This window comes from Anomaloglossus baeobatrachus, chromosome 6 (assembly GCF_048569485.1).
Source record: "Anomaloglossus baeobatrachus isolate aAnoBae1 chromosome 6, aAnoBae1.hap1, whole genome shotgun sequence".
In the NCBI taxonomy this organism is placed as follows: domain Eukaryota; kingdom Metazoa; phylum Chordata; class Amphibia; order Anura; family Aromobatidae; genus Anomaloglossus; species Anomaloglossus baeobatrachus.
The window spans coordinates 410,903,003-410,930,039 of record NC_134358.1 but is presented as its reverse complement, the minus strand read 5'-3'; the positions used below and the strand labels follow the sequence as shown (position 1 = coordinate 410,930,039).

General features: G+C 41.9%; 1 protein-coding gene across 6 annotated transcripts in view; it reads left to right on the top strand.

Annotated features, from left to right (window-relative positions):
* The window catches only part of GLI3 (GLI family zinc finger 3), a 326,969-nt gene that overhangs the window by 220,003 nt on the left and 79,929 nt on the right, over positions 1-27,037 (top strand). For all 6 annotated transcript variants that reach the window (XM_075315145.1, XM_075315144.1, XM_075315143.1 and 3 more), the window contains 2 exons: positions 12,505-12,706; positions 25,198-25,414. In XM_075315145.1, the coding sequence (XP_075171260.1) occupies positions 12,505-12,706; positions 25,198-25,414 (419 nt within the window). The remainder of the gene's footprint in view (positions 1-12,504; positions 12,707-25,197; positions 25,415-27,037) is intronic.

Below are 27,037 nucleotides of genomic sequence, written 5' to 3'. Positions count from 1 at the left end.
AATGTCCGGGCGTGTTATGCACTTGTATCCCCGCCCCCCGACACCTGTTCCTCTTTCTCACTGGCCGTATGTAAATTTCTCTCTTCAGAAACATGGCGCCGGAGTTGGCACCTGCGCATAGCGCTTATCTCCGGCGCCAGGTTTCTGAAGCCTGGACATTAGGAGAGAGGGAGGAACAGGCGGCGGGGGGGTGGGGATAAACGTCCATAACACGCCCGGACATTAGGAAAGAGGTGCACACATCAATCAAAAAGTGCACAAATTTTCAAACTTTATAAAGTTAGATTTCACTGACTAAACACCCGAGCTGCCCCCTGATGGTATGTTCAGCATGTGCCTGATAGTGCCAGTACTGCACTGGCTGCACCTTATACATGAAAATCCTGATGTTTGGTTCCCTTTAAGGTCAGTTCAGGAGGAGCCCCCTCACCCCTCTCCCTAGCGTCAGGGACCTCCGTTGTATCATTATCCTGGTGTTCCCCCCTTCTTGTTTTTTTTGTAGTACATCAGACACCCGTTGGTCTGAGCGCATGTATTACATATTACATACGGACATTTCCGGCTCCATGCATGACAACAGCTGGCTTCACCTAAAAAAGGGGCAGTACATAGTTACCATACCTATCCTATGTAGCAGTGGGATTTAAATAAATGCTAAAAGGTCATATAAATACAAAAGAATTAAAAAAATAAATAAAAATCTATACACAAACACTTTTTTCTCATAAGGTTTTTACTCATTGAGTTTTGCAGTGTTGACTTGGTAGAACAACAATAGTATGAATGAATGTGCATAGCGTGAGAGGACCAGAAAACCATTCATCCCATTTAGCGTCTTACTCTTTTTGCGACTTATTAATATTCCTTTTTTTAATTTGTTATCTTTTTGCCAGGTTTGTATTGTGTAACTGTACTGCACTCAATCTCCACTAATGCCAATTATTTGCCGGAACTGTGCTAATGACTAAAAAGACAAATTAAGTTGAAACGCTAAGAAAAACAAAGGCGGTTGACACAGTCTTCTTCTCCTTACATGACGGGAATGTGTGTAGTCAGGTAATGGATGACGGCTGTTTTTATTTAGACAAAGGCTAGTGGGAAAACCAATTAAAATAATTTCCGTGGTCTGTAAATTAATTGTCATTAAGGTGAGCTGTGAATGTCCTATCATTTATCACTGGAGGAAATGAAACCTTTTCCAGTCAGACGTAAAGATCATAGTTGACCTTAGTCATACAGAGGAGTACAAGTAACGTGTATGTATACCTGGGGCGGATAGTACAGGAAAATGCCGCTGTGCTTTTGGAGTTCTGTATATGCAATATCTGCAGAATATAATATTGTATTAGAAATACAAGCGTTTAATAGCATTGTATGATTTCAGGAGTCCCGACACCCGACATGACATGTTTTTTGGACTGTAGGATGCGCTTTAAGACACCCCAGGTTTAGACAGAAGAAGTTAGGAAAATAGTATTTATTACTAATTAAAACTTCACTGTAGGTGTAAAGAAGTGCAGGGGCCAATATCACTCATTTTAAAAGTAGAATAAGGATAGTTAGTGTTGTCGCGGGCGGGGAGGAGGGTGCCGGCACCTCGCTCACCCCTCTGCTCGGGTCCGGCTGCTGCTGCTCAGTGGTGGCTCGAGCGGTGAGCCGGATCCCGGGGGTTTTCGAGCGGCGCTCCTCGCCCGTGAGTGAAAGGGGATTGGGTTTTGGGATATAGTCTATTGTCCATGACGCCACCCACGGTTGTGGTGATTTGTAGCACCACTGCTGCTCAATATGGGGATCCCGGGAGTGGTGATGCAGAGCAGCCGGTTGTTGTGTTGCCCCTCCGTGGGTAGGGGTTGGTGATCCCGGGGCCCAGGGATGGTGTGGAAGGTGCAGGGCCTGGTGGGCGCAGGGACGCGGGGGCAGCGCTGTGCCTTGCGGCACTGTCGTACTCACTCAGCCTGAGACGTTGACACAGTTTTACGGTAAACCACACGGCTGGAAAGACGGTTCCCACAGACGGCTGCACTTGCTCTCCCAGTAGGTAACGGTGATGTCCCTCTGACCTGCACCTAGTGTTTCTGTGTTGGTAGCGATTGGTTCCCACCGGTAACCCGCTCCCCGGCTTGGATATGGGCCGGAGGAGCCCTGCTTTGCCCGCAGACGCTGGCCCCGAGGAACTGGTGCCCTGGCGGTGGCGGTGTTCCTCCTTAATGGTTGGACTTTTGCCTTCAGTCGGGACTTGGTTGTTGGGGGATCGACGTCCCCTTCACTGACGGATTTGGCAAATTATGGCGACTCCTAGCCTTGCCGGGGTCCGAGAGGCCCCTGCCCTGGTGCTGACTGTCCTTCGTATACTGCTCCAGACCGCCGGGCCACTACCCGTCCGTGGTCCTTCCAGCAACCTCCGAGCAGTCCCCCTCCAGACGATCACCGCTGTTGCTGACCTTGCTGACACTGTCCTGCACTTAGCCGGACCAACTTCAGGTCTTTCTACGCTCACTTTTACTCCTTTCTTCTTTGCTCCACTACCACTTCACTTTCACTTAGCTCCTCTACCACTTCCTTCTACTTTCACTACCTTTTCTTAACTGCCTGGTTCTTCCCGCCTCCAGGGCTGTGAACTCCTCGGTGGGCGGAGCCAACCGCCTGGCCCACCCCCTGGTGTGAACATCAGCCCCTGGAGGAAGGCAACAAGGATTTTAGTAGCTTTGGTGTTCCTAACTGGGATGTAGGGTGTGGTGGTGTGATGACCTGTGACCCCTGGCTTGCCCAGGGCGTCACAGTGTTTTTCTGCAGCATGTGTATTATACACATATAGCTTTACAGCATGCACATTATATACACTCACTGCAGAGCACACATGTAGGCAGCAATGCTGTATACACACTCAGCTATGCTGTTTATACACGCATCTGTGCTGTGATAAATAATCAGAAACATACAGTTCTGCTACACACAGCTCTGCTACATACATACATATCTGCTACTTACACAGCAATGCTATTTACACACATATATTGTAGATGTTCTTCATATACACAAACACTTAACTCTGCTGCACACCCAGCTCTCCTACATGCACACACACAGCTCTGCTACATACATACATATCTCTGCTACATACACAGCACTGCTATTCACAAATATTGTACATGTTCTACATATACACAAACACTTAACTCTGCTGCACACACAGCTCTGCTACATACTTACATATTTCTGCTACATACACAGCACTGTTATTTACACACATATTGTAGATGTTCTTCATATACATAAGCGCTTAACTCTGCTATACACCCAGCTCTCCTACATGCACACACACAGCTCTGCTACATACATACATATTTCTGCTACATACACAGCACTGTTATTGACACACATATTGTAGATGTTCTTCATATACACAAGCACTTAACTCTGCTATATACCCAGCTCTGCAACATACGCACACACATCTCTGCAACATGCACACACACATCTCTGCAACATGCGCACACACATCTCTGCTACATGCGCACACACATCTCTGCTACATGCATACATATCTCTGCTACATACACAGCACTGCTATTTACACACATATTATACATGTTCTTCATATACACAAACACTTAACTGCTACACACACAGCTCTAGTACATGCGCGCACACATCTCTGCTACATGCGCACATACAGCTCTGGTATATATGCACACAACTTTTCTACACACACAGCTCTGCTATATCAATTTACAAACACACACACACACACACACACACACACACACACTGCAACGCACGCATTTGTTTCACACTGTGTATACACTACCACATTTTAACGTTCCATTCAGGCACATGATCTGAAAGGTTCTTCAACTAATGATAACCTGTAGCATCGGTGCAGCTTTAGTGATGTGCAGGTCCTTCTACTTTTTCTTCTTCCCTGCACTGATTAGACTGATCAGGATATAGCTGCAGGAGAGAGGACGGTGCCGCTGCATAGTGTTCTGTGATCAGAAAGGACATTGTGTCATTTTTCTCCTCAATCATAGGAAGTTGCTTTTGGGCTATAATGATGCTCACTTTTATTCTAGCTTTAATATACATAAGCTCTGCTTCCTACTATTACTACGTTTATGCTATGTACACACAAAGTGTCAAAAACTACAAGTTTTCTAGTGGATGCCAAAATCCTTCTCTGGGAAGTTTATTTTTCCGGAAGCAATTTTGAAGAGTTACATAGGTTGAAAAAAAGACCTAGGTCTATCTATTTCAACCTTCCTCCACCAATTATTTATATTGTCACTAAATCATTAATAACCGACAATGTTGTGTGTACTGAGGAAATCACCCAGCCCTTTTTTAAAAGCTGTTATAACATCTGCCATTACTACCTCTTGTGGTAGGGTATTCTACAGTCTCACTGCTCTAACTGTAAAGCACCCTTTCCTTTTTAGATGCCGGAATCACCTTTCTTCTACACTCCCTGATGGAAGTTCTGCCGCTTATCCATGTTATGTAAATAAAAGCTTATAACCTGACTTTAAATTCATCCATTGGTTTTATAAATTACTCTTATGAAAGCTGAAACCCTCCCAAATTTGGTTTAGGTTATGAAAATAAAGTTGCTGCAAAGCTGAAATATTGATCATTTAATGAACACAGAAAGGTCAGATTGTGGCAAGACAAAAGTTTTGTCGCCCACAGAAAGTAATGTGAAATTCAAACAAATAATTAACTTCTAATACAAAGATATGTTGCATAACATTGGTGAATGACGTTGTGGTGCTATTAGAGCCATATTTAATATTTTGTGTGACTTCCATAAGATTGAAGGACTGAATCCACGTGGTTCAACAATGATTCATACAATTTATTGATGAAGTCATCAGGAATAGCAAAGAATGCAGTCTTACATGCCTCCCAGAGTTCATCTAGATTCTTTGGTTTTGTCTTCCAAGCTTCCTCTTTTATCCTACCCCAAACATGCTCAATGATGTTCATGTCTGGTGACTGGGCTGGCCAGTCCTTGAGCACCTTGATCTTCTTTGCTAGGAGGAACTTTGTTGTAGAGATTTGAGTATGAGATGGAACACCATTCTGCTGCAGAATTTGACACCTTTTATGATTGGAAATGTAAGAGGTAGCTAATACGTCTTGATATTTTAAGCTTTTGATATTGCCGTCCACCTTGCAAATGTTTCGCACACCCCCATACTGAATGTAAACCCAGACCATGATCTTTCCACCACCAAACTTAACTGTTTTCTGGGTGTATTTTGGATCCATACGGGCTCCAGTAGGACTCCTGCAGTATTTGCGGCGGCTGTGGTGTAATTCAACTGAAGATTCATCAGAGAAATCCACCTCCTGCCACTTTTCCAGATTCCATCTTTTTAGCAGGCTATGGGACTTGGCAAATGCCACACGTTTTTTTAATTGCCTTTTGTTTAGTGCTGACTTCTGGGCACTGATTTGACCATGGAGGCCATTTCGAGACAGAATCCTACAAACTGTTCTAGTTGACACAGGGACTTTTGGTGACCAGGCCTTTTGGAGCTCTGCTGCAGTGGAAGAGGGGCTGGCTTTGGATTTTCTAACCAACAAATGTTCCTCCTGAGGAGTTGTCTTGCGGGGTCTGCCGGACCTGGGCTTGTCAAAAACATCTCCAGTCTCTTCAAATTCCCACTAATTAACCGATCATTTAGTGAGCACAGGTGAGGATGTAAACTATGATTGGAGACATTATATGACAAGGCGACAAAACCTTTGTCTTGCCAAAATCTGACCTTTCTGTTTTCATTAAATGATCAATATTTCAGCAACTTTATTTTCATAACCTAAACCAAATTAGGGAGGGAGTCAGGTTTCAAAAGAGTAATTTATGAAACCAATGGATGAATTTAAAGTTAGGTTATAAGCTTTTATTTACATACCATGGATAAGCGACAGAACTTCTGTCAGGGAGTGTACTCTCAGTGAGTGACATTATTACCTCTTGTGGTACGGCATTCCACAATCTTCCTACTCTAACATTAAAGATCCCTTTCCTATTTACCGGATGTTAAGTGACCTCTGATCTTGTGCACTGACCCTAAGCGTTCTGAGGCAGTGCAACAGACACAGGTACGGGCATCACCTCTGATGATGACGCTGAGCAGCAGGCATTGAATAGCATGTGAGCATGCCCTTGTGGGCGTGCTAACGTGCTGAGAGGGCAGAATGAGCTCAGGAACTAACGCCCTTGCGACTAGTCCCTGCGCTCATTAGCATATTAGAAAGAATCTTTAGAAAGACTTTTTCTAAAGATCTCTTTATTTATGCTAGTGTATACAGGGACAGTACGTCAGGGATTAGCAATATGCACCCAGAACTGGTTGTGGTCCGGGTGCATATTGTTCCTGACAGGTTCCCTTTAAGTACTGTTATATAGGTCAAAACCAACACGAAGAAACTTATTCTGTGTAGAGAACTTCATGTATTCCTACTGACTCCAACTAAAGAATGGACATTCTTTAATAAACCTGTCTAAAGTATAGATATCATAAACTCACAAGATGTGGCAAATTTATCACAATGGCACCCATGGGACACATTTACCAATACTGTCTAATTTGTAGACAGTGCAAACTTAGATGAGACAGACTTTAAATGCCCCAGATTTATCATAGTAGTTCATGCTATTTGATAAATCTGTCCAATTTTAAGACTGTCTAGTCTATTAGTGGCATAAATTGCACCAACATTTTGGTGCACAGTGTTGTACATTAGGCCTTGCCAATTTTTTTGCAAATCATCCGTTTCAGCGAGGTTGAACCCCACGATCTTCGTAAGCCAAGCAGAAGGCAGTAGATTTGGTACATTTTGCTAGACGTTAGATAATTTTGCTGTCACAAGCCACTTACTTTACACCATTACTTGGCTGCAAAATCTGGATAACGCTTAATAAAAATGATAAAATTTACGCTATAACTTTGCCGTGCCCCTTTTTCAGGTATAAAGGGTCTTAAACCCTTGGTAAATTGGCACTTGGTATATATGTCAGAATTCTGGCTCAATAAGATTAGTAAATCTTCCCCTATCTGTCCAGGGTTAGAATAGTTTCCAGGTCACATAGAAAAGCTGTAGATAAGGTCCAGCTCTATAAAGGATTTGCTCTGTGTGTACAAAAATATGAGGCTACACATACCTGTATTCTCAGTCCATGGAAAAAAAATGACCACAAAGACAGCACTCGGGCCAATGCTGTTCAGTCGGGGTGTTCAGATGACCAGTTTTTCACATGGACTAAATGTCTGCGTGAAAAAAATCACAGCACGCACTTTAGTCTCTCTCGCATTTTTCAGATGAGACTCGCCTATTCAAGTCTATGGATGCGCAAAATACATTGGATCCCATGCAGATCATCCATATAGCATACGATTTACATAAATAAAGTATATTATCATTCTTAAGGCACCACTCCAGCATTTTTTAATTTTTTAATTCACCAGCTGTAGTGGTGCTTTAAATGTAAGTCCCCTTACCCCTGTCTTTTACTCACCTTCCACTGTTTTCATCTGTTTCCAGCGTCACTCCGGTTGGTCTCCGGCGACTTGTGACCTGCCAGCAGCTCAAGTGTTTCATGGAGTGAGGCGATGCTCACAACTCTATTAGAGCCTTGTTATGCTCTCATAGACTTGTATTAAGACCTTGTGACTTATCTTCTGACTTCCAGCAAGTCAAAGTTATAGGTACAAGATGGCATTGTGGAACCAGAGCAATGCAAAAAAAGGATGAAAACACAGAGCATGAGTAAGTCACAGAAAGATTTAAAGCCCCATTGCAGCGCTGAAAAAAAAAAACCGCTGGAGTGGTTCTTTAGCATGGGAAAAGTGCTGTTGTATAAAAAATAAATGGCATACAGATGAAAAAACAGACATACGGATGACAAACTGATGAAATTATTTCTCTTTTTGATTTCTGTGGCTCAAAAAATGACATCAAAAACTGAATCCAACCTGAAAGGGCAAAACTGATTTGTCAAAAAAAGGTTAACGATGCAAGGCTAGATTTCCTGAACACGTAAGAGAAGAGGCACGTGATCTGCTTTCTTTTACCTACTGCAGTGGGCCTAACTGGAAAAACATTTAGAGCGGATAATTATCTCTGGGCATAAAATAAATCCTCCCGTGTTTGTGTTGATAATGAGAGCCAAAGGCTTTATTTAAACAGCAGATAAATTGTATTCACGGTGGATAACTTATGTTAATCTCCTCTGTAGCGGGAAGATGTTAATAGGGTTACATGCCATGAGTCGATGGAAACGGATGTTGCCCTGTTATGTCATTCCTTTTAATAAGACATAGTTACAGCTTGGACACTTGTTTTTTGATAGCAGATTTAATTTATGTGAACATGATATGTAGTGGTGTTGATGATTCATTGGATTGGATAAATCCAAGCTCCTCCCCAATATCAACAATTTAAAGGTCTTTGGGTCAATATTACTGTATTTTTTGGACTATAAGACGCACCGGAACATAAGATGCACCCAGGTTTTAGAAGTGTAAAATAGGAAAAAAATTTTGAAGCAAAAAAATGTGGTAAAATATTTAATAACCTAAATAACATGCTGTAATATTTCACCAATGTAACTGTAAACAGCTCAACAGCGGCAAACAAGGGAAATGAGATGGACTTTGTCCAAGTAGTGGACAACCCCTTTAAGGAGAACTATAACTCCAAGCATGTCTTGTATGGCATGCTTGGAGTTCTAGTTCAGCACAGTAATGTGATTTTTCCTCTAAGGTACGGTACTTTACTTTATTAGGGGAGAGGGGGGGGGCTTATAGTTTATTGTACTGTAACCTCTACTTCTTACCGGAGTAGACTCCAGCTATGGTAATGATGTACGGTAAGCCTGGCGCTGCCGCTGCGTTAGAAACCAGGAAGTATAGCATTACAGTGATGTAATGAAGAGGCAGGGCCAGTGGGGGGGAGGGAGGGCAGTGCTGTTCTGTGCCCTGGCTTTTCATTTATGGCAGCACTTCAACTGGAGGGGGAGACTGTCCACGTCATGGTCCCCAGAGCGTGGCCGGGCCAGGCTGACATGCTGCGGTAACTGTACTGAGCGCAGGTTAACATGTGGTGGAGGCAGCGGCAGTCATTTCAGCACCAGAGAGGTCATTTCACACTAGCCGCTGCCAGCATGCTGCTCCTGCCGGCACTATGCTCCTGCTCTGTAATAGCAGGTAGACGATCTCCCCAGCAGCTGCAGGAATCCGGCGGCTGCGGGGAGACCATGTGTGGCAGCTATTACAGGAACTAAGTAACGCAGTGTCTGCTCCCCATGTCCTCTCTCAGCGCGCGCTGGCTTTAGCGCTGAGAGGTGGGCGTGGGGAAGCAGTGCATATTGATGAGTTTAATGAGCCGGCTCATGTGGTTGCTCCAGCGGGGGATTCTTCAGCGGAGACCTTCTCCTGTCATTGTAAAGTCCAGTCCAGTGCCGGCCCTTTGTCTCTCAAGCCAGCAAGCCCCATATAACCATATATTCAGACTATAAGACGCACCGCCCAGTTTCCTCCAAAATTTGGAGGAAAAAAAGTTTGAATTATAATCTGAAAATTACGGTAAAAAAATGACTAGAGTGATCTAATTGTAGTCTAAACTCTTAGACCCAGACTCATCATCATCTTGGAATGGCAAGGTTTTTATTACTTAGACACTACCATAGCAACACAACTACCAGGATGTAGGTGCGGGATCGCAGATCAGGCAGTACCCTGCCACTACAAGGCTCTGGGACACCAGATCAACCCTATTCATCTTAAAGGCTAAGTAATTATAATAAACCCTGCCATTCCAAGATACTGGTGCATTATGTGAACCTTCTCCAAATGCAAGGTTATACAACTGACAGAACCCTGCTATTACAAGACGCTGCAGCCTCAGATTTATTACCTTGATCTTGAAGGTTATATAATAAGAAACCTGCCACTACAAGACGAGGGAAGGTTTTGGGTCACTATCTCCATCCGCAACGCTATATAACAAGTAGAACACTGTCACTACAAGACGCTGGTGCGTTACATTGACCAGGACTTAGAAGATACCTTTTCTCTTATTACATCATTCAAGGTACCCACCATTGGTTACCACTAATGGATACAGGCACAGGAGCACCTCTTGCATTGTATATCTGAGCGACAACGTGAAAAAGACCCATGCAGGGTCGAAACGTTGTTTTAATCGCTCAACTCCTGACACCACCTACTGCCCTGTACCGCATTTGTAAATAAACTTTAAACACTTTTTTAAAACTACTTCTGAGTTTGTGGTGATTAGAATTATTGACTTCCCCCAACTAGTCCGCCCTCTTAGCATGTTAGCCCCTGTGGGCATGCTAACATGCTATTCAATGCCCATTGTCTAGCGTCATTAGCGGTGATGCAAGTACCTGTGTCCTAAAGATCCTTTAAGATCCTTTCTAAAGATCCATTATGATATGCTAATAAGCGTAGGGACTAGTCACAAGGGTATTACATCCCCCGACTAGTCTGCCCTCGTAACATGTTAGTATGCTCACAGGGGCGTACTAACATGCTATTTAATGCCCTTCCCAGAGTCATCAGTGGTGATGTACGTACCCCTTTCCATTGTCACCACCTCAGATGCACGTCCTGCGGCACTTCTGGTAATGCACACTAGACCTCTCAGAAGCTAAGACGCGTGCACCCAGCTTCATAGTGCGCATGACTGGAAGTGCTAGGGGAAGTGTACTGAGCCTAATCCTGACTTATGAGGCAGTGACAATGGACACAGGTACGCACATCACCACTGATGACACTGGGCAGTGGACATTGAATAGCATGTTAGCACGCCCTTGTGAGTGTGCCAACATGTTAAGAGGGCGAACTACTCTGGGGAAGTAATACCATTGTGACTTGTCCCTACGTTTAGCATATCATAAAGGATCTTTAGAAATACTTTTTCTAAAGATCTCAATCTATGCTACTAGATACAGGGACGATTAGGCAGGGATTAGCTATATGCACTCAGAACTGCTTGTGGTTCTTGGTGCATATTGCATCTGACAGGTTCCCTTTAACATTTTTGCAACTTTTTAGACAAGAAGTCGTACCTTAAGGGCTCATGCACACGTAACTGCTGAATATTCTGCAGCGATTTGACATCACATGTGCGCGTCAAATCGCTGCAGAAACACTGCATAATGGTTGCAGTGTTTTTGTACAAAAAAAGCCGATTTCATGCGCTCGGGATGCTGCCCCCACCATAGACAGAGTGGGAGCTGCATCCATTTCTCACAAATTAATTGACATGCTCATTTTATGAACACACGGATTTGGGTTAAAATGTTAGCACCCAAATCGCTGCATTCATAAAAGCATCGTGCGCACGTATCATGCACAATCTTCATATATTGTGCAGGGGACGCAGGATGCATGCATTTACGCTGCAGTGCAATACGCAGCGTAAATGCATGCAATTACGCAACTTGCGCACGAGCCCTTATACAAAATGACCCCCTGAAAAAAGATACATCTCTTAATTTAGGTACAGAAAATGACAAAAAGAAAGTACTGGAATTGCGCCAAATTTTGTAACTTTTTAAAAAGTCGCAATTGATGAATAAAAAAAAAAACATCTGGATTCGCTAGATTCCACCCACAAAGAGAAGAAAATAAAAAAACAGGCATGCACATATAAAATAGACACAACAAAAGGCACAAATAGAATAATGAATCGGGTGTAGGCAAAAAAAGGCACAAAACTAGACAAATGGGCACAAAGGCAATGATGAATCAGTCTTAAAGGCTACTATTTTTGAGCATGTAGTGCTGTTTATTGTAATTTTTTTAAAACTATTTTACTATCATTAAGACGTATTTTTACCGCAGTCTTAAGAAAAGTATGTTGGTGTCACCATGGTAAGGAGTATACCTCGATAGGACCCTCGCTTTATATTCAGCTCTAATAAAAAAGGTGAGGGTTGTTGGTAGCTCAGACCCAAGCGCAGCGGCAGCATCTCATCGCTTGTGGTGAATTAATGAATGGAATGTCGTTGCAGCCGTCAGATTCATAAATCACCAGAAATGAGAGGGCTAATACAGAGAAGTCTTATCCTTTTGTTTAGCAATTTATCATGCGCTTGCACATTAATAAACAACGCTCCCTTGAGGGAAGCTTTGGGAAGATACATTTTTCTTCCTAATTTTCCTCAATTGTAGCCAGTAGATCACAGGTGGAAAGTGAAGGCGCTTGTCAAAACTACTCGCTGTTTCGACCCACAAAAGGGTCTGCACTGTAATAATGCTATCCTGTATTTACACATCACCTTTTACATCTATGCTTTAAGTGAAAATAGATCTGCACGACCCAATTTTTGTTTGCCGTAACACGTATGGTTCAATGCTTCAGGCAAAAAGTTTGACTCATTGTTATTGTAGATGCAGTCCGACAGACTGAAATAATGTGCCGCCATACTATGGAATAGTTAGTTGTAACTCTTACTTTTCGTTTTAGGTTCGAGGTTTCCCAGCCCTAGGCTCGCAGCCCGACCGAGCAGGAAACGGACTTTGCCTATATCCCCTCTGTCTGATCACAGCTTTGACCTTCAAACTATGATCAGAACATCTCCAAACTCTCTAGTTACCATTCTCAACAACTCACGGAGCAGCTCTTCAGCCAGTGGCTCTTATGGACATTTATCAGCAAGTGCACTAAGGTAAAATTTCTCTTTTTAAGGCTACCTCATCCTGTTCTTCAATCTTAAAAAGATTAGACATAAAAGTTATTACAAATGCCATATAAACCATATTTTATATACTGTATATACTTGAGTATAAGCCAACCCTAGTATAAGCCGAGACATCTAATTTTACCACAAAAAAATGGGAAAACGTATTGACTCAAGTATAAGCCTAGGGTGGGAAATGCAGCAGCTACTGGCAAATTTAAAAAATAAAAATATATCCCAATAAAATGTAACGTGCCCCATTCTTGTCTCCTGTAGTAATGTACCCATCCTTGTCCCCATCCTGTAGTAATGTGCCTATCCTTGTGCACTGTAGTAATGTGCCACATCCTTGTGCTGTGTGGTAATGTGCCCATCATTTAGTAATGTCCTCATACTGGTCCCCCTCTTGTCCCCTATTATGCCGTTGTTCACATGCACACACACACAAAATTATTTTCACCTGTCTTCCATTCCCGCGGTGTCCTCTTACCTGCTTCTTGCGGACCACAAGTACATAGACCCCTCGATGATTTTGGTACACAGGGCTGCCACTGTCGTCATCGCTTTACTTAAGTTGAATGCTTTGTGGTGCCGCAATAATAATAATCTTTTGTGGGAACCTCACTTGAGTGTAATCCAAGAGGGGCTTTTCAGCATAAAAAACGGGCTGAAAAACTCACATTATACTCGAGTATATTCGGTAAATAACTTTAGGTGGAAAGCCTTTTAACTGTGACTGCAGAGCACAGCTTACAAATAGTGGTACTTAGAAAGATGAAAAAAATCATTTATAATTAGGTATAATCCAATTTTTGAAGATGTATACATACTGTATATAAAAAATTCTTCATAGAAGTTGGAATTTTGGCAACGTTTCTGTGGGGTTATCAATTAATCATATATGTACTTTCTTACTGTATAACCATATGGCAGTTTTACAGCGTTTGTTAAAATAGTCTATTTTTACATATTGTTTTCCAACTAATTCTTTCTTTTTGTCAAACTATATGTAATGTATTACAACAACCTGTAGTTGGGCAAAAATGGTGCAACTTTTAGGTTTTAAGGCCAGCTTTACCACTTTTCTTTAAAGAAAAGTCTATAGGTCTTTACTAGAAAGGGCATGGCCCCTCACAGTCTGATTGACTAACTATAGTGTATGCCATAAATTGGCATACATATTAGTGGAAACCTACTACAACTCAATGCTGGTATAGATATTTGTGTGTGAGGCACAGAGAGCCCAAAGAGGCACCAAGTGTATTAGGAAATATAGGGCATTTTACTCTAGTGAGATTTTGATGTAATGTGCCAATCTTGATGATTTTTCAACAAAATCTTTAAATGGTCATTTACTCTATTGCAAGAAAAACACATATAACCTTATCACCTATGGGTAACAGTAGATACCTACATGTGGATAGCGGAGAAGTTTGTGGCACAATCCTTATAGCACTTTTTCACACAACTGTAAGGGGTACTTTACACACTACGACATCGCATCCGGAATATCGTCGGGGTCACGTCGTTAGTGACGCACATCTGGCGCCGGTAACGACATCGCAACGTGTAAATCCTAGATGCGCCGATAATCGATCGCAAAAGCGTCGAAAATCGGTGATTTGTGTAGCGTCGGGCATTTTCATAATGTCAGTTCAACCGCAGGTACGATGTTGTTTGTCGTTCCTGCAGCTCCACACATCGCTGTGTGTAAACCCGCAGGAGCGACAAACATCTCCTTACCTGCGTCCCAACGACAATGCGGAAGGGAGAAGGTGGGCGGGATGTTATGTCTCACTCATCTCCGCCCCTCCGCTTCTATTAGCCGGCCGATTAGTGACGTCGCGGTGACATCGCTGTGACACCGAACGCACCTCCCCCTTGAAGGAGGGATATTTCGGCAGTCACAGCGACGTCGCTGAGTAGGTATGTGCATGTGAAGCTCCCGTAGCGATAATGTTCGCTACGGCACCAATCACCACATATCGCATGTACGATGGGGGCGGGTACTATCGCACTCAACATCGCTAGCCGATGCTAGCGATGTCGCAACGTGCAAAGTACCCCTAAGACTTAAAAGGAATCAGCAGGCTTTTTCTATATACTCTGAGAGCAGCATGATATAGCAAGAGAGCCCGATTCCAGGGATGTGTGAATTATTACGCTGTGTGTTGTTGTTTTATGACGATCAGTGTGTTATCAGCAGGTGATTACTACTGCCTCACTAGCTCAGTCAGTAGTAATCACCAGTCAGGCTAATCTGTGTAACCCCGCCTCCATTAATTAGTGGCAGCTGGCTGACAATGTACAGTGTACACAGGAAGCTGGCAACCAGGGCATTCTGACCACTGTTCGATCTGCATTGGCCACTACTTTTACATTGATGGCCTATCCGTAGGTCATCAATGTCTGATTTGCATGGCTCCGACACCCCGCACCCCCGCCATTCAGCTGTTTTAAGTCTCGGCGGCGGCGGATCCTGGAAATGCATACTTCTGGAGCTGCCCTGTCAACTGATAGCGGTCACAACTGAGTACTGCACATCCACCACCCGTTCAAATCAATAGGAGGCGGATGTGCAGTACCTGGCCACAGCCGCTATCAGAAGACTGGGCAGCTTCGGGACTGAGGATTTCTTGCTGCCACCACCGGCACTGGTAACAACTGATCAGCGGGGGTGTGGGATCTCAGGCCCTGACTGATCAGACATTGATGACCTATCCTTAAGAATAGACCATCAATGTAAAAGTAGTGGCGAGCTTATGTAAGATCAATACATAGTATCAGATGTACTGTTTAATAAGCCCAAAGAGCACAACATTATTGTATACCAGACACAGAATAAGTGGACTCATTGTTATTAGATTTTATACTAAGGGCACATTCCCATGAGAAATAAATATTTGTACTCCTGAGATTTTTCATCATTTTAGTGTGTAGACATAAAAAGTTGCATGAGCCCCAAAGTTCGCTAAAGAAATCCAGTCAATTATGGTAAGTTCAGTCCCAGCTGTTTCTGGGTAAATTCCACAGCTGTGACCGGTATCACAATTGCCACAAAGTTTGGTTTTCATTATGAGGTCTGTAATGTTCAGTTTTATTATTCTTAGTTAGTTAAGCTAGCTATATGAGACTCCACATCTTAATAAAATTACAATGCAGTTCATTGACCCGCATGAAAAAAATCTTTCCAGAACTGCATATCGGAGTCTCAAATGTTTCAAGCACAAAGAAGTTGTATCTTTTTCTTGTTCCCTGCATGCAGCCATATTTTTTTCCGTTGCATATCCGTCATGTACATGAAGCTAATCCGCTACCCCCCGGCCTAGCAAGGAATCGAGCTATGACTCATTGTACATCACACCCGTAATAAAACTCTATACAAGGCAAATAGCGGATTGACAGCACTTGAGACTTCCAGACGGCCTGATCTGCCAAATATAGGAAGAAACTACTGTGTTTGTTGAAATGTACACCAAGAAAAAAATGTGTTACCGAACTCAGACTAAGGCTGTTAATATTATGGCATCTATATAATATATAATAGGTGATATATACAGAAGAAAGCGTAAGCATGTATGTCAGAAAATATGCCAGAATGAACACTATATTATTCACAATACTTGGGGAGATTTAATAAGTATAATGCACCAGAATGCTATCATAGAATCCATCTATATACTGGATAAGTGATAACTTACTGGGGGTACGACCTATTGGACCCCCACTAATCCTGAAAAATGGGGCTTTGAAGAGCCCTGCTGAAGTGGAGCAGTGGTCGATCATGCGCACTGCCGCTACTTTCATTCTCTATGGCATTGCTGAATATAGCTGAACACTACACTTGGCCAGTCTTCACCACTCCCTGAAGAAGGATTAAAGCAGCACTGCACATGATCAACTACCTAATCATTCAGCCCTGGTCCTCAGGATCGATATAGCTGAACACTACACTTGGCCAGTCTTCACCACTCCCTGAAGAAGGATTAAAGCAGCACTGCACATGATCAACCACCTCATTATTCAGCCTTGGTCCTCAGGATCGAAATAGCTGTAGATTACACTCGGCCAGTCTTCACCACTCCCTGAAGAAGGATTGAAGCAGCACTGCACATGATCAACTACCTAATCATTCAGCCCTGGTCCTCAGGATCGATATAGCTGAAGACTACACCCGGCAAGTCTTCACCACTCCCTGAAGAAGGATTGAAGCAGCACTGCACATGATCAACCACCTAATCATTCAGCCCTGGTCCTCAGGATCGAAATAGCTGTAGACTACACTCGGCCAGTCTTCACCTACCCTGAAGAAGGATTGAAGCAGCACTGCACATGATCAACCATCTCATCATTCAGCCCTGGTCCTCAGGATCGATATAGCTGAAGACTACAGTGAGCCAGTCTTCACCACTCCCTGAAGAAGGATTGAAGCAGTGCTGCACATGATCAACCATCTTATCATTCAGCCCTGCTCCTCAGGATCGATATAGCTGTAGACTACACTCGGCCAGTCTTCACCACTCCCTGAAGAAGGATTGAAGCAGCAGTGCACATGATCGGCCACCACTTCATTAAGCCCCAGTCCTCAGTATTGTTATAGCTAAATGCTACACTCGGTCAGTCTTCACCACTCCATGAAGAATGATTGAAGCAGCAGTGCACATGATCAGCCACCTCATCATTCAGCCCTGGTCCTCAGGATCGATATAGCTGAACACTACACTCGGCCAGTCTTCACCACTCCTGTAAGAATGATTGAGGCAGCAGTGTGCATTTTTGATATACATGGCTGCATTAAAGCAACCAGTGTCTGATTCTTGCTGCCTGTGGTTCTTTTTAATCAACACTGAGCCCAATGCTTATTTTATCAGTCACCATTTACTCTAGGAAACTTTACAATAACTAATATATGTAACTAATATACAGTATATATAATAACTACCTATTGTATGAGTTGCATGAGCAGAGCTGTGGTTGGTTAAGGGACAATTTGTTTCAGATTTAGATTCCATGGACTTGTTACAAAGTCATCATAATACTTTAAACAATAGCAAATACAAATCAGAATCTCAACAGTATCAAAACAATTTCAGGCTTTCATGAACTTGAGAGGCGCTTTACATTCATGTTAGTGTTGTTCCTATTCTCAGTATTTTTTATTGTAACTTGGAATGACAGCATTTTTAATTTAAATATAAATGTGTAACAAATTATCAATAGCCACAGAGGCATAGCAGACGTGTAAATTGTGCCTTGTTATTACAGAGGGAAATATTGTATAGAAGTAGATGGAGATGATAAATTCTCCCCATTCGTAGCTGTCAGAGTAATGAGCTGCCATTGTTTTTGTGTTTACAGAAGCATGGTTACAGTTACCTCTTTCTCTAGTTTCATCCTCCCTTTCATTTATGTAACTGTAGAGTAATAAAGCCAGCTATCCAATGTTCTTCCACTAATATTTTTGGATAGGATTAGAAATCGCTATTTCATCTTGAGCACAATCCACCGCTGCCAACATTGTTCTATGAGGCATATGCTGAAAACAATAGTACTAGTAGTAAATGTTGACTGCTAGCCCTAAACTAAGCTTATTCTTAATTATAGTCAAAATCATTTTTGTCCAGTTATTGCAGAGTTACTGGGTGTATTATACCAAGAGAGCATGCCCAGTAGGGAATACTATACTTGGTCTTCAGCAATGCATAGCTTGGTGGTCTGTGTTAAAGTAAAATCCAAGATAAAACCATCACAATGCCTCCTCTGAGTTTTCTTCTTTTCATTGTTCATTCGGGTGCCATTCCTTTCCCAGTTAAACAATACATGTGGACCTGAGTGTCCATATGATGTATAATAAGTGATTCATCATACCAAGTCATCTCTCTCCATTTCTCCTGGACTGATGCTTTCTGCAGTAGACAAGGGGTACAATTGGTGCTCTGGTCTTCAGAAAAGCAGTATCCTACGCAGCACTCCCAGATGAGATAACCTCCACTCCCTATGTGCTTCAATTGTTTTAGTTTACTTTTTGTCCTTTCTTCGACTACTTTTGGTTGGTTATAAACACCATTACGTACCAAGAAAACAACCATAGTCTCAGAGTTGTGATCCAGTCATATCATTTTGTCCCTTGTATAAATTGCTCAGGTTCTTACATTTGACTGCTTCCATTATGTCAACTTCAGCTTATCCATTTTCTAAGTATATTTTATTCTTTATAGGTGACCTGTTATGGGTAGATATGAGCAGACCCGTGGAAGTTCTGGTTCAGTGGGACTTTGCATAAGGTTCTGTTCTGGACCCAAACGTGACCTGAATCTCTTTGGAAGTCACTGATTGGGCTCTCCATCCACATACATATAGCCGTAAAGAACACTTACAGGGGAGGGAAGGCATTTTTTTTTTTGTACAATACATCCAGTAATGCTGATTATACACCAGTGCTAGCCATTGAAACACAGCAAGCGGCTCACAATGCACCGAGCAAACATGAGCACATACGTAAAGTACCCAGACTCCGAACTTAAACACTGAACTTTTTGTAAAGTCTGTGTTTGGTACTATCACCGAACTTTACGTTTCGGGTCCATTCATCTCTCGAAGCCTTCACTCCCAATGCATGTAAGTTGGTTTTAGTTTACTTTTTGTTATTTCTTCAACTACTTTTAGTAGGTTCTAAAAACCAGGTAAACAGCCATAGTCTCAGTGACTGGCCCTGTGATCCAGCCATATTATTTTGTCCCTTGTATAAGTTGCTCAGATTTTTACATTTAGGTGCTTCCATCATATCAAGTTGAACTGAGTATCTATTTACTACCAAGTGTATTTTATTCTTGATAGGTGACCTTTCATGGGTTTAATGCTTCATTTCCCCACCTTCAGCCCTTTGCTAGTCAATGGAGACCAATTCCTTCTATTCTGGGCCTTATGTGGAGGGGGCTGACTAACTCCTGATTATAATAGCTAATCCAGGCCCCTTTAAGGCGAATATTTGAGATATTTAGTTTATCCCACCAAGGACACCATCTGCAAGGAGTTTGAATGTTCTCCCCGTGTTTGCGTGGGTTTCTTCCGGGTTTTCCAGTTTCCTCCCACACTACAAAAAAACATACAGATAGGGACCTTAGATTGTGAGCCCCAATGGGGACAATGTTGCCAATGCATGTAAAGTGCTATGGAATTACTAGCGCTATATAAATTAATACATATTATCATTATTTTTTATGAAATCAGCTGTCAGCCCTATTTACACACAGATCTAACGATATACTGACTTAAGTGAATTGGGGACATCACTTTAGCTTGCTGCTACAAGGCCTTAGTAAGGGGTATTCCCATCTCCAAGATTATTACTCCTTAAGTAGACAAGTAATACGTTTTATATAACTTTTACACTTCCTCACAAGCCGTTTTTTAGGGCCGGGTAGATAATGACTGCACATGAATTAATTATCAGCCCAGGACTGATTCACTACAGAATCTAAAGCTGAAGGTTATTGGGAGAAATAACTGCTGGCATTCACATCTACCCAAAATGGCAATGAATTGTTGAGTCAGCCGGATTATTTATGGTAAATTGGGAGAATGAAATATTCTGGAAATAAATACTAAGCTGTACGGATTCAGTGAAGGACTCGGCATTTTTCGGCGTCCATTTGTTCTCTATCAATGCAGAATGATCTTCTAAATCCACACATGCCATTGTTTTCCTGCGTTTTAATGAACAGAACAGGGTAGTTACACTTTGTAATATATGTTCACTGAAAGGAAGAGGGAGCATTAAATCATTGTGCCGTGTGATGAATGGTTTGTACTGTACATTGAAGAATAAATTGAACAAACTGGCAGAGAAGTCAGTGAACATGAAATCAGCTATTAGAAGGGAGCTTGTGAACAAATTCTGAAGCTGATATGCATCTTTTGATTAATGCCCTATCAATCATCCATAGTGGTTACCTTAGCAAAGTCAGCCTGTAATCATTCATAGTTCCTTTCAGGAACACTGGCAGGGACTATGGGCTTGTAATAACTGAACATTATTACTGATTTCCTTCTGACTCTTGCAGAGAACAATTACCGTGTTCCCCATGTTTGGGCTTTGCATTATGAAGAAAAAAAAAAAGAAAGAAGTAAAATGAAAAGAGTTCTCTCCGAATCCTGCCAACATTCTCGTAGGGTATTTCTAATGATATTCTGTCCTAAACGGCAAAAAAGCTCTAGCAAGTCATAATAATAGCAATATAATTACTCGGAATAAGTCCTGTTTTGGGCTGTGCTTTATCAAGGAGGCATAATAATGAAAATCATTGGGATTATTCGCTTTAATGAGTTAATTTGCCTGTAATTATAAGATGTGTGTTTTTTAATCTAATGTGGCTGAATGTGAGATGTGTTCATTTATCATGAAAGTAGCAGCGAATGTGGAGGAAAAAAGCAAAGCATTTCCGTGTCAGTGCGCTGTACTGACCATTCACTACTTTATATACCAGTCAAGAAAGGCGCATATAGTATCTAAATATCAATTTATTAAAAGAATGTATCATTTAGATTATTTTATTGACTTAAACCAGATAAGGGTACATGTTCTTTTTTTCAACTGTTATTTTCTTTATTCGTTTTATGATTTTGGGGCCATCCATCTTGCTCGAGTTGCCGTTAACAGACTTTAGGCACCTACTTTACAGCAGCCTCGTGGACCATAGAGGGCAATAGTCTGTATATGCTCTGGAGAGTTTCCTAGGCATGTTCTGTGCTCTGTGCAGAAGTCATTGTGCAGGGAGAGGGGAAGTAAACTGGGATCACTACCTTCTGAGAATGATGGATCCCATACTACCTACGTACAATCATGGCCGAAAGTGTTGACACTTTTGCAATTGTTCCAGAAAATGAAATATTTCTCCCAGAAAATTATTTCAATTCTTCCTATAACTATCAACAAGCCTCTTATACCTCTCAACTAGAATTTTTTTTGTACCACTCTTCTTTTGCAAACTACTTCTGGTCTTATATGTGAAGAATGTCTTCTCTTCCCAACAACAATTTTAAGATCTCTCAGGTGTTCAACGGGATTTAGATCCTGACTTTTTGCTGACTGCTTCAGAACTTTGTTTACATCCATTTCGTTGTTTACATCCATTCACTATGTTTGGGGTCATTATCCTGCTAGAAGACCCGTGACGTAAGACGCAAACCCAGGTTTTTGACACTGGGCACTACATTGCAACACAAAATCCTTTGGTAATCTTCAGATTTCATGATGCCTTGCACACAGTCAAGGCACCCGGTGATAGAAGCAGCAAAACAACCTCAAAATATCTTTGAACCTCCACCATTTTTCACTGTAGGTACTGTGTTCTTTTCTCATTCCATTTTCGGTAAACAGTAGAATGATGGGATTTACCAAAATGCTCTATCACGGTCTCATCTGTCCAAGACACTTTCCAAGAAGGATTTAGGCTTCCTCACATACATTTTGGCAACTGCAGTCTATCTTTTTCATGTCTCTGTGTGAGCAGTGGGGTCCTCCTGGGTCTCCTGCCATAGGGTTTCATTTCATTCAAATGTCAACGGATAGTTTGAACTTACACTCTGATTCTGCAGAACAGCTTGAATTTCTTTGGAACTTGATTGGGGCTGCTTAGCCACAATCCAGACTATCTTGCATTGCAACCTTTCAGCAATTTTTCTCTGCCGTCCATGTCCAGGGAGATTAGCTACAGTGCCATAGGTTGTAAACTTTTTGATTATGTTGAGCAATGTGGACAAAAGAACATCAAGATCCCTGGTGATGGACTTTTGACCTTGAGATTGTAGATATTTTTCATCAATTTTGGTTCTCAAGTGTTCAGACTGTTCTTTTCTCCTCTTTCTGTTTTCCATGCTTATTGTGGCACACAGACACACAATGCAAAGATTAAGTCAACTTCTCCCTTTTTTATCTGGTTTCAGGTTTGATTTTCATATTGCCCACACATGTTAGTTGGCACAGGTGAGTTTGAACAAGCATCACAAAGTTGTTTACCCACAATTTTGGAAAGGTGGCAAGAATTTTGTTTGGCCCATTTTGGGGGTTTTGTGTGAAATTATGTCCAATTTACTTTTTTTAGTGTTGTTCCAATACACATAAAGAAAATAAACATGTATAACAAAACATGTAACTGCAATAATTTTCAGGGAGAAATATTTCATTTTCTGGAATAATTTCAAGGGTGCCAACACTTTTCGCCATGACTGTATATAGCTGTTATTGACTACTGGAAAGCTAGGTCTACAGAACATATGAATCAACCTAACATTTTAAGGGCTTTTCATTACTATGACATTGAAAACATATACTGAGGAAAGTTATTGCTATGCTCGCCGAGCAAGCAGTGATTTTAGTAAACCCACTGGGACGCAACACATGGAAACCCGGAGGGGCTTGACTACGGCTTTAGCCTGGTTTTCTCCAGAGCCCCTAATGGTGGAGGTGTTACGCTGCAGGGATTGGTCCAGGTGTTACTCGAGAGACTGGAGTTGCGTCGGCTGGCCCCAGGGGTACGAGAGCTACAGTCATTGGTGGTTGATGAAAATGGCAGCAGGCATAGAGGCTCCATCCTGGATGGATGGATGTATGGATGGATGGACGGCAGCAGCTGGTAATGACTTAGTGGGAGCAGGTATCGTGGAAGGCGGCTGAGGTGGTGGCTCTTAGCAGCAGCAGGAGGTAGATATAATGGCAGCAGCACTCTGTAATACAGACAGGAATAAGCAACAGAACTAGCACAACTTAAACAGCAGCAGTAGCAGCACATTGCTAGTGAACCTGACTACAGCAATGAGTCTTAAGTGTAACTCATTGCCAAGGCAACTCTCAAATGCCAGAGTTGCCTTAAATACCTATGGCCTTCCAGCTGACTTGGAAGTTATTTCCAGGTTAGAAAGACACTGGCCCTTTAAGAAAGGGGGTGCCTTACAGACACGGGCCGTGAGTCTGCTAGGGGTACAGATGCTCCATGGAGCTGTAGCTTGGGACAGAGAAGGGACCACAGCAGCAGGACGCCTGGACAGGTGAGGGAACCGACGACCACGCTGGGAGAGAGGAGCAGGAGAATGCGAGGTCGCCGGCATGGGTGTTACAGTTATAAATATCAGTTCAATAAGCTGATTGCTATCATCAGATGACACTAATAAATCCATAGCTGTATTATTCAGCACCATACACACACTATCTATATCTGCTCGTTACCAGACCTTGTATCAGATGATTAGAAGGAGTCATGGGTATTGGACCACCACCAATATATATAGTAACAGTTCACTTAAAAATTTGGTCATTTTGGAATGACCCAGCTTCCTTTCTTATAGACCACACCAACGTTTTGGGCATTGATTCTTTTGTAGCAACAAAGCCAACATTTTGCTTTAATGCTCTATAATAAATAGGGATTATTTATGTTTACTTAATACATTTTTGACGAATTAAAATACAGCCGATCTCATGTTCAGAGCCAAAGACAATGAAAATAGAAAACATAGAAAAAAATAAAAAGCTGAGCTCTGTGAACTTTCCCAACCTCTATGTAATTATTCACACGATCATGAGGACTCATTAATCAGGGAAACTTTACAAAGTTACCTAGCGAATATTACAGAAAAATTCTAATATAAATTTGTAAAGTCCTTTTTTAGACAAAACGGTCATTTATTATGGAAGGAGCAATAAAAAATCATCCAGATGCAGACATCCAGTAAGAAGGCTAAGAGTTGTATAAAAAAAGAAAAAGTGAGAATTAAAAATAGCTTTCCCTTATCGTCCATTAACGATTGGAGTGTATCACTGGGAACAATTTACTTGAGGAGCAGGCAATAAAGAGTGGTTTGGCAATGCCTTCTTGCAGAGTGAAGTCTTTATGCTGTAATATAATTTTCCTCAGAATTGAACCGTAGGCTCAGGAACACAGAGGAGTAATGAAGTGATGACAGGTATTAGCATGCATAATGGGCTTTAATAGACATTTAATGATGTTAAACTGAAAGAGAGAGACGGGATCTCCCATCGGAATATCCCCACACTGAAACGCATTGATCAGAAGTCTTACAGCAGATTTTAATGCAAGCTGCACTGACGGAAATTCTTTTTAGGTGACATTCTGGCTGAGCAGAACCTTCCATCGCTTTTTTTCGGAATGACTGATATGACAAGCGCCGTGTACAAGACACATTTACCAATTGATTTTCTTTCCTGATAATGTGATTTGAAGACTTATGTTGGGGATTTCACCTTTTAAGATTTAAGATCTAAAGGCTCTCTCATTACACAAGGAGTCTTAGAAAACCCTGTGACATATTTTTACTGCTTCATACAACATTTTACTAGGTCACCTTGTTTCAAAATCTACTTTTTTTTTTTACTTTACAGATGATAAGTACATATGTAAAACTGTTCATGGATAACGTCATGTAGTTTCTGCAAAATTCAGTTTGTTTTCTTTTGTTTGCAGCCCAGCCCTGAGCTTTACGTATCCACCTACTCCTGTGTCTTTGCAACAGATGCATCAGCATATAATAAATCGCCAGCATAGTATAGGCTCAGCATTCGGACACAGCCCCCCGCTTATTCACCCAGCACCCACATTTCCCAGCCAGAGAGCCATTCCAGGAATTCCCAGTGTCTTGAATCCAATCCAGGTCAGCGTGGGTCCATCAGAGATCACACAGGTAAGATGTTTTCTACACCGCTTCTTCATTTTTATATACTTTATACAGTATATATAGTAAATACATTCTTCTCCATGCTTTCTGTCTTTTATCTTCTGATAAGAATTTTATTTCAAGTGTATCACCCTCTAAAAACTTTTGTGTTAGGACAGGAAACCCTATGCAGACTGGGGTCCCTGAGCTCCCCCTCACACCCAGAGGTACCTATGAAGGTAGGGAGGTCTGGGCCCCCAATCTTACCCTGACTCCTGTCCTGGCCCTGATTACAAAGTCCCCACTACCCAGTGGACTGACCAGGATGGAGATCTCAAAAACCCCACCAGTAATCAACAACAGACAGTGGTAAATCAAAACTCATGCGCACCTAAAACCTACACCAGGGAGCAACCATAGGTATATGGGAAAGGGTAACAAGAGAAAGGTGGAAGTAACAAAAACAGACTACTTTTAACAAACCACCACCGACAGCAAACAGCAGTTGCAAAAACCTCTCTGCTCCAAGCTAGCTCCAAACTGAATTGAATAACCAGCAAACTCTCCAGAACGCAGAGGGCTTATATACAGGCCAGAAGTGATTAACTACTGACAGTTAAGCAAGACTGCTGCTACACCAGAGGAAGAGTTGACCCCTTCAAGTGCCTGAAGGAGAAAACACGTTTAAAGTGCATGGTCTCAAATGGTAAAGAACATGCTAGCCCTGAGCCTGTCCTAGAAACGTGACATTTTGTCAATGTGGTAGATAGACAATTCTCACAGGTTAGTTAAAGGGAATCTGTCAACAGGTTTTTGCTATTTAACCTGAAGATAGCATGCTGCAAAAGTTAAAACATAGAATTCAGGGATGCCTGTCTTGTCAAGGTCCAGTCTGTTGTTTTCCTGAAATGTAGTTTAAGCAGCAGGAAACTTAGCTCAGACTACTATGTCATGCACATGGCAATCCGACACCTTACTGTCAATGTACAATCACTTTATAGAGCCTGGTGTCGGTGGGGTAGTTTCCTGCACTCTGCTACATGGCCAAATCTAAAAATTCTGATTGTGTCAGAACGGCTGCACCCAGTAATCTAGGTGTTACATCATTGGATTCGGGATCTCTTTGCCTACATAATGCAGCTCTCAGATGATGTACCAAAGTCCTGCTGACAAATTTCCTTTAAGTGCATATCCAAAAGCAATCATATTCCTTTCCACCTACAAAAATCTAAGTAAAAGTCATCACGTTTTCTTTCTTGTTCTTATGGAGACCAGTGTATCACATAAAAAAAATTCTATATATGTATATGCCATGAATGCAAATATGATCTGGGTTATACATATTTAAAAGATAATAGAATACTTGTTCGGTTGGATTTGCAGATTTACCTTCTGGAAGACGTTTTAAAGCAAAGTTTCTGAAATATTTGTTATGGTTCCACATCAATGGATTTTTTTTTTAATATGAAAATGTGTTTGCACTCATGTATCAAAGTCATTTTGCTTGTCCATCGTAGGCTATCACTTCAAAGCGCTAGGATGGATTGTAGAGGAGTTATGTGGAGCATACATTATACTCACATACATCATTCCTGTCTGGCCTATTGTTTTTCTTGTATATTTTCCCATGTCCTGTGCGTCTTACATTAT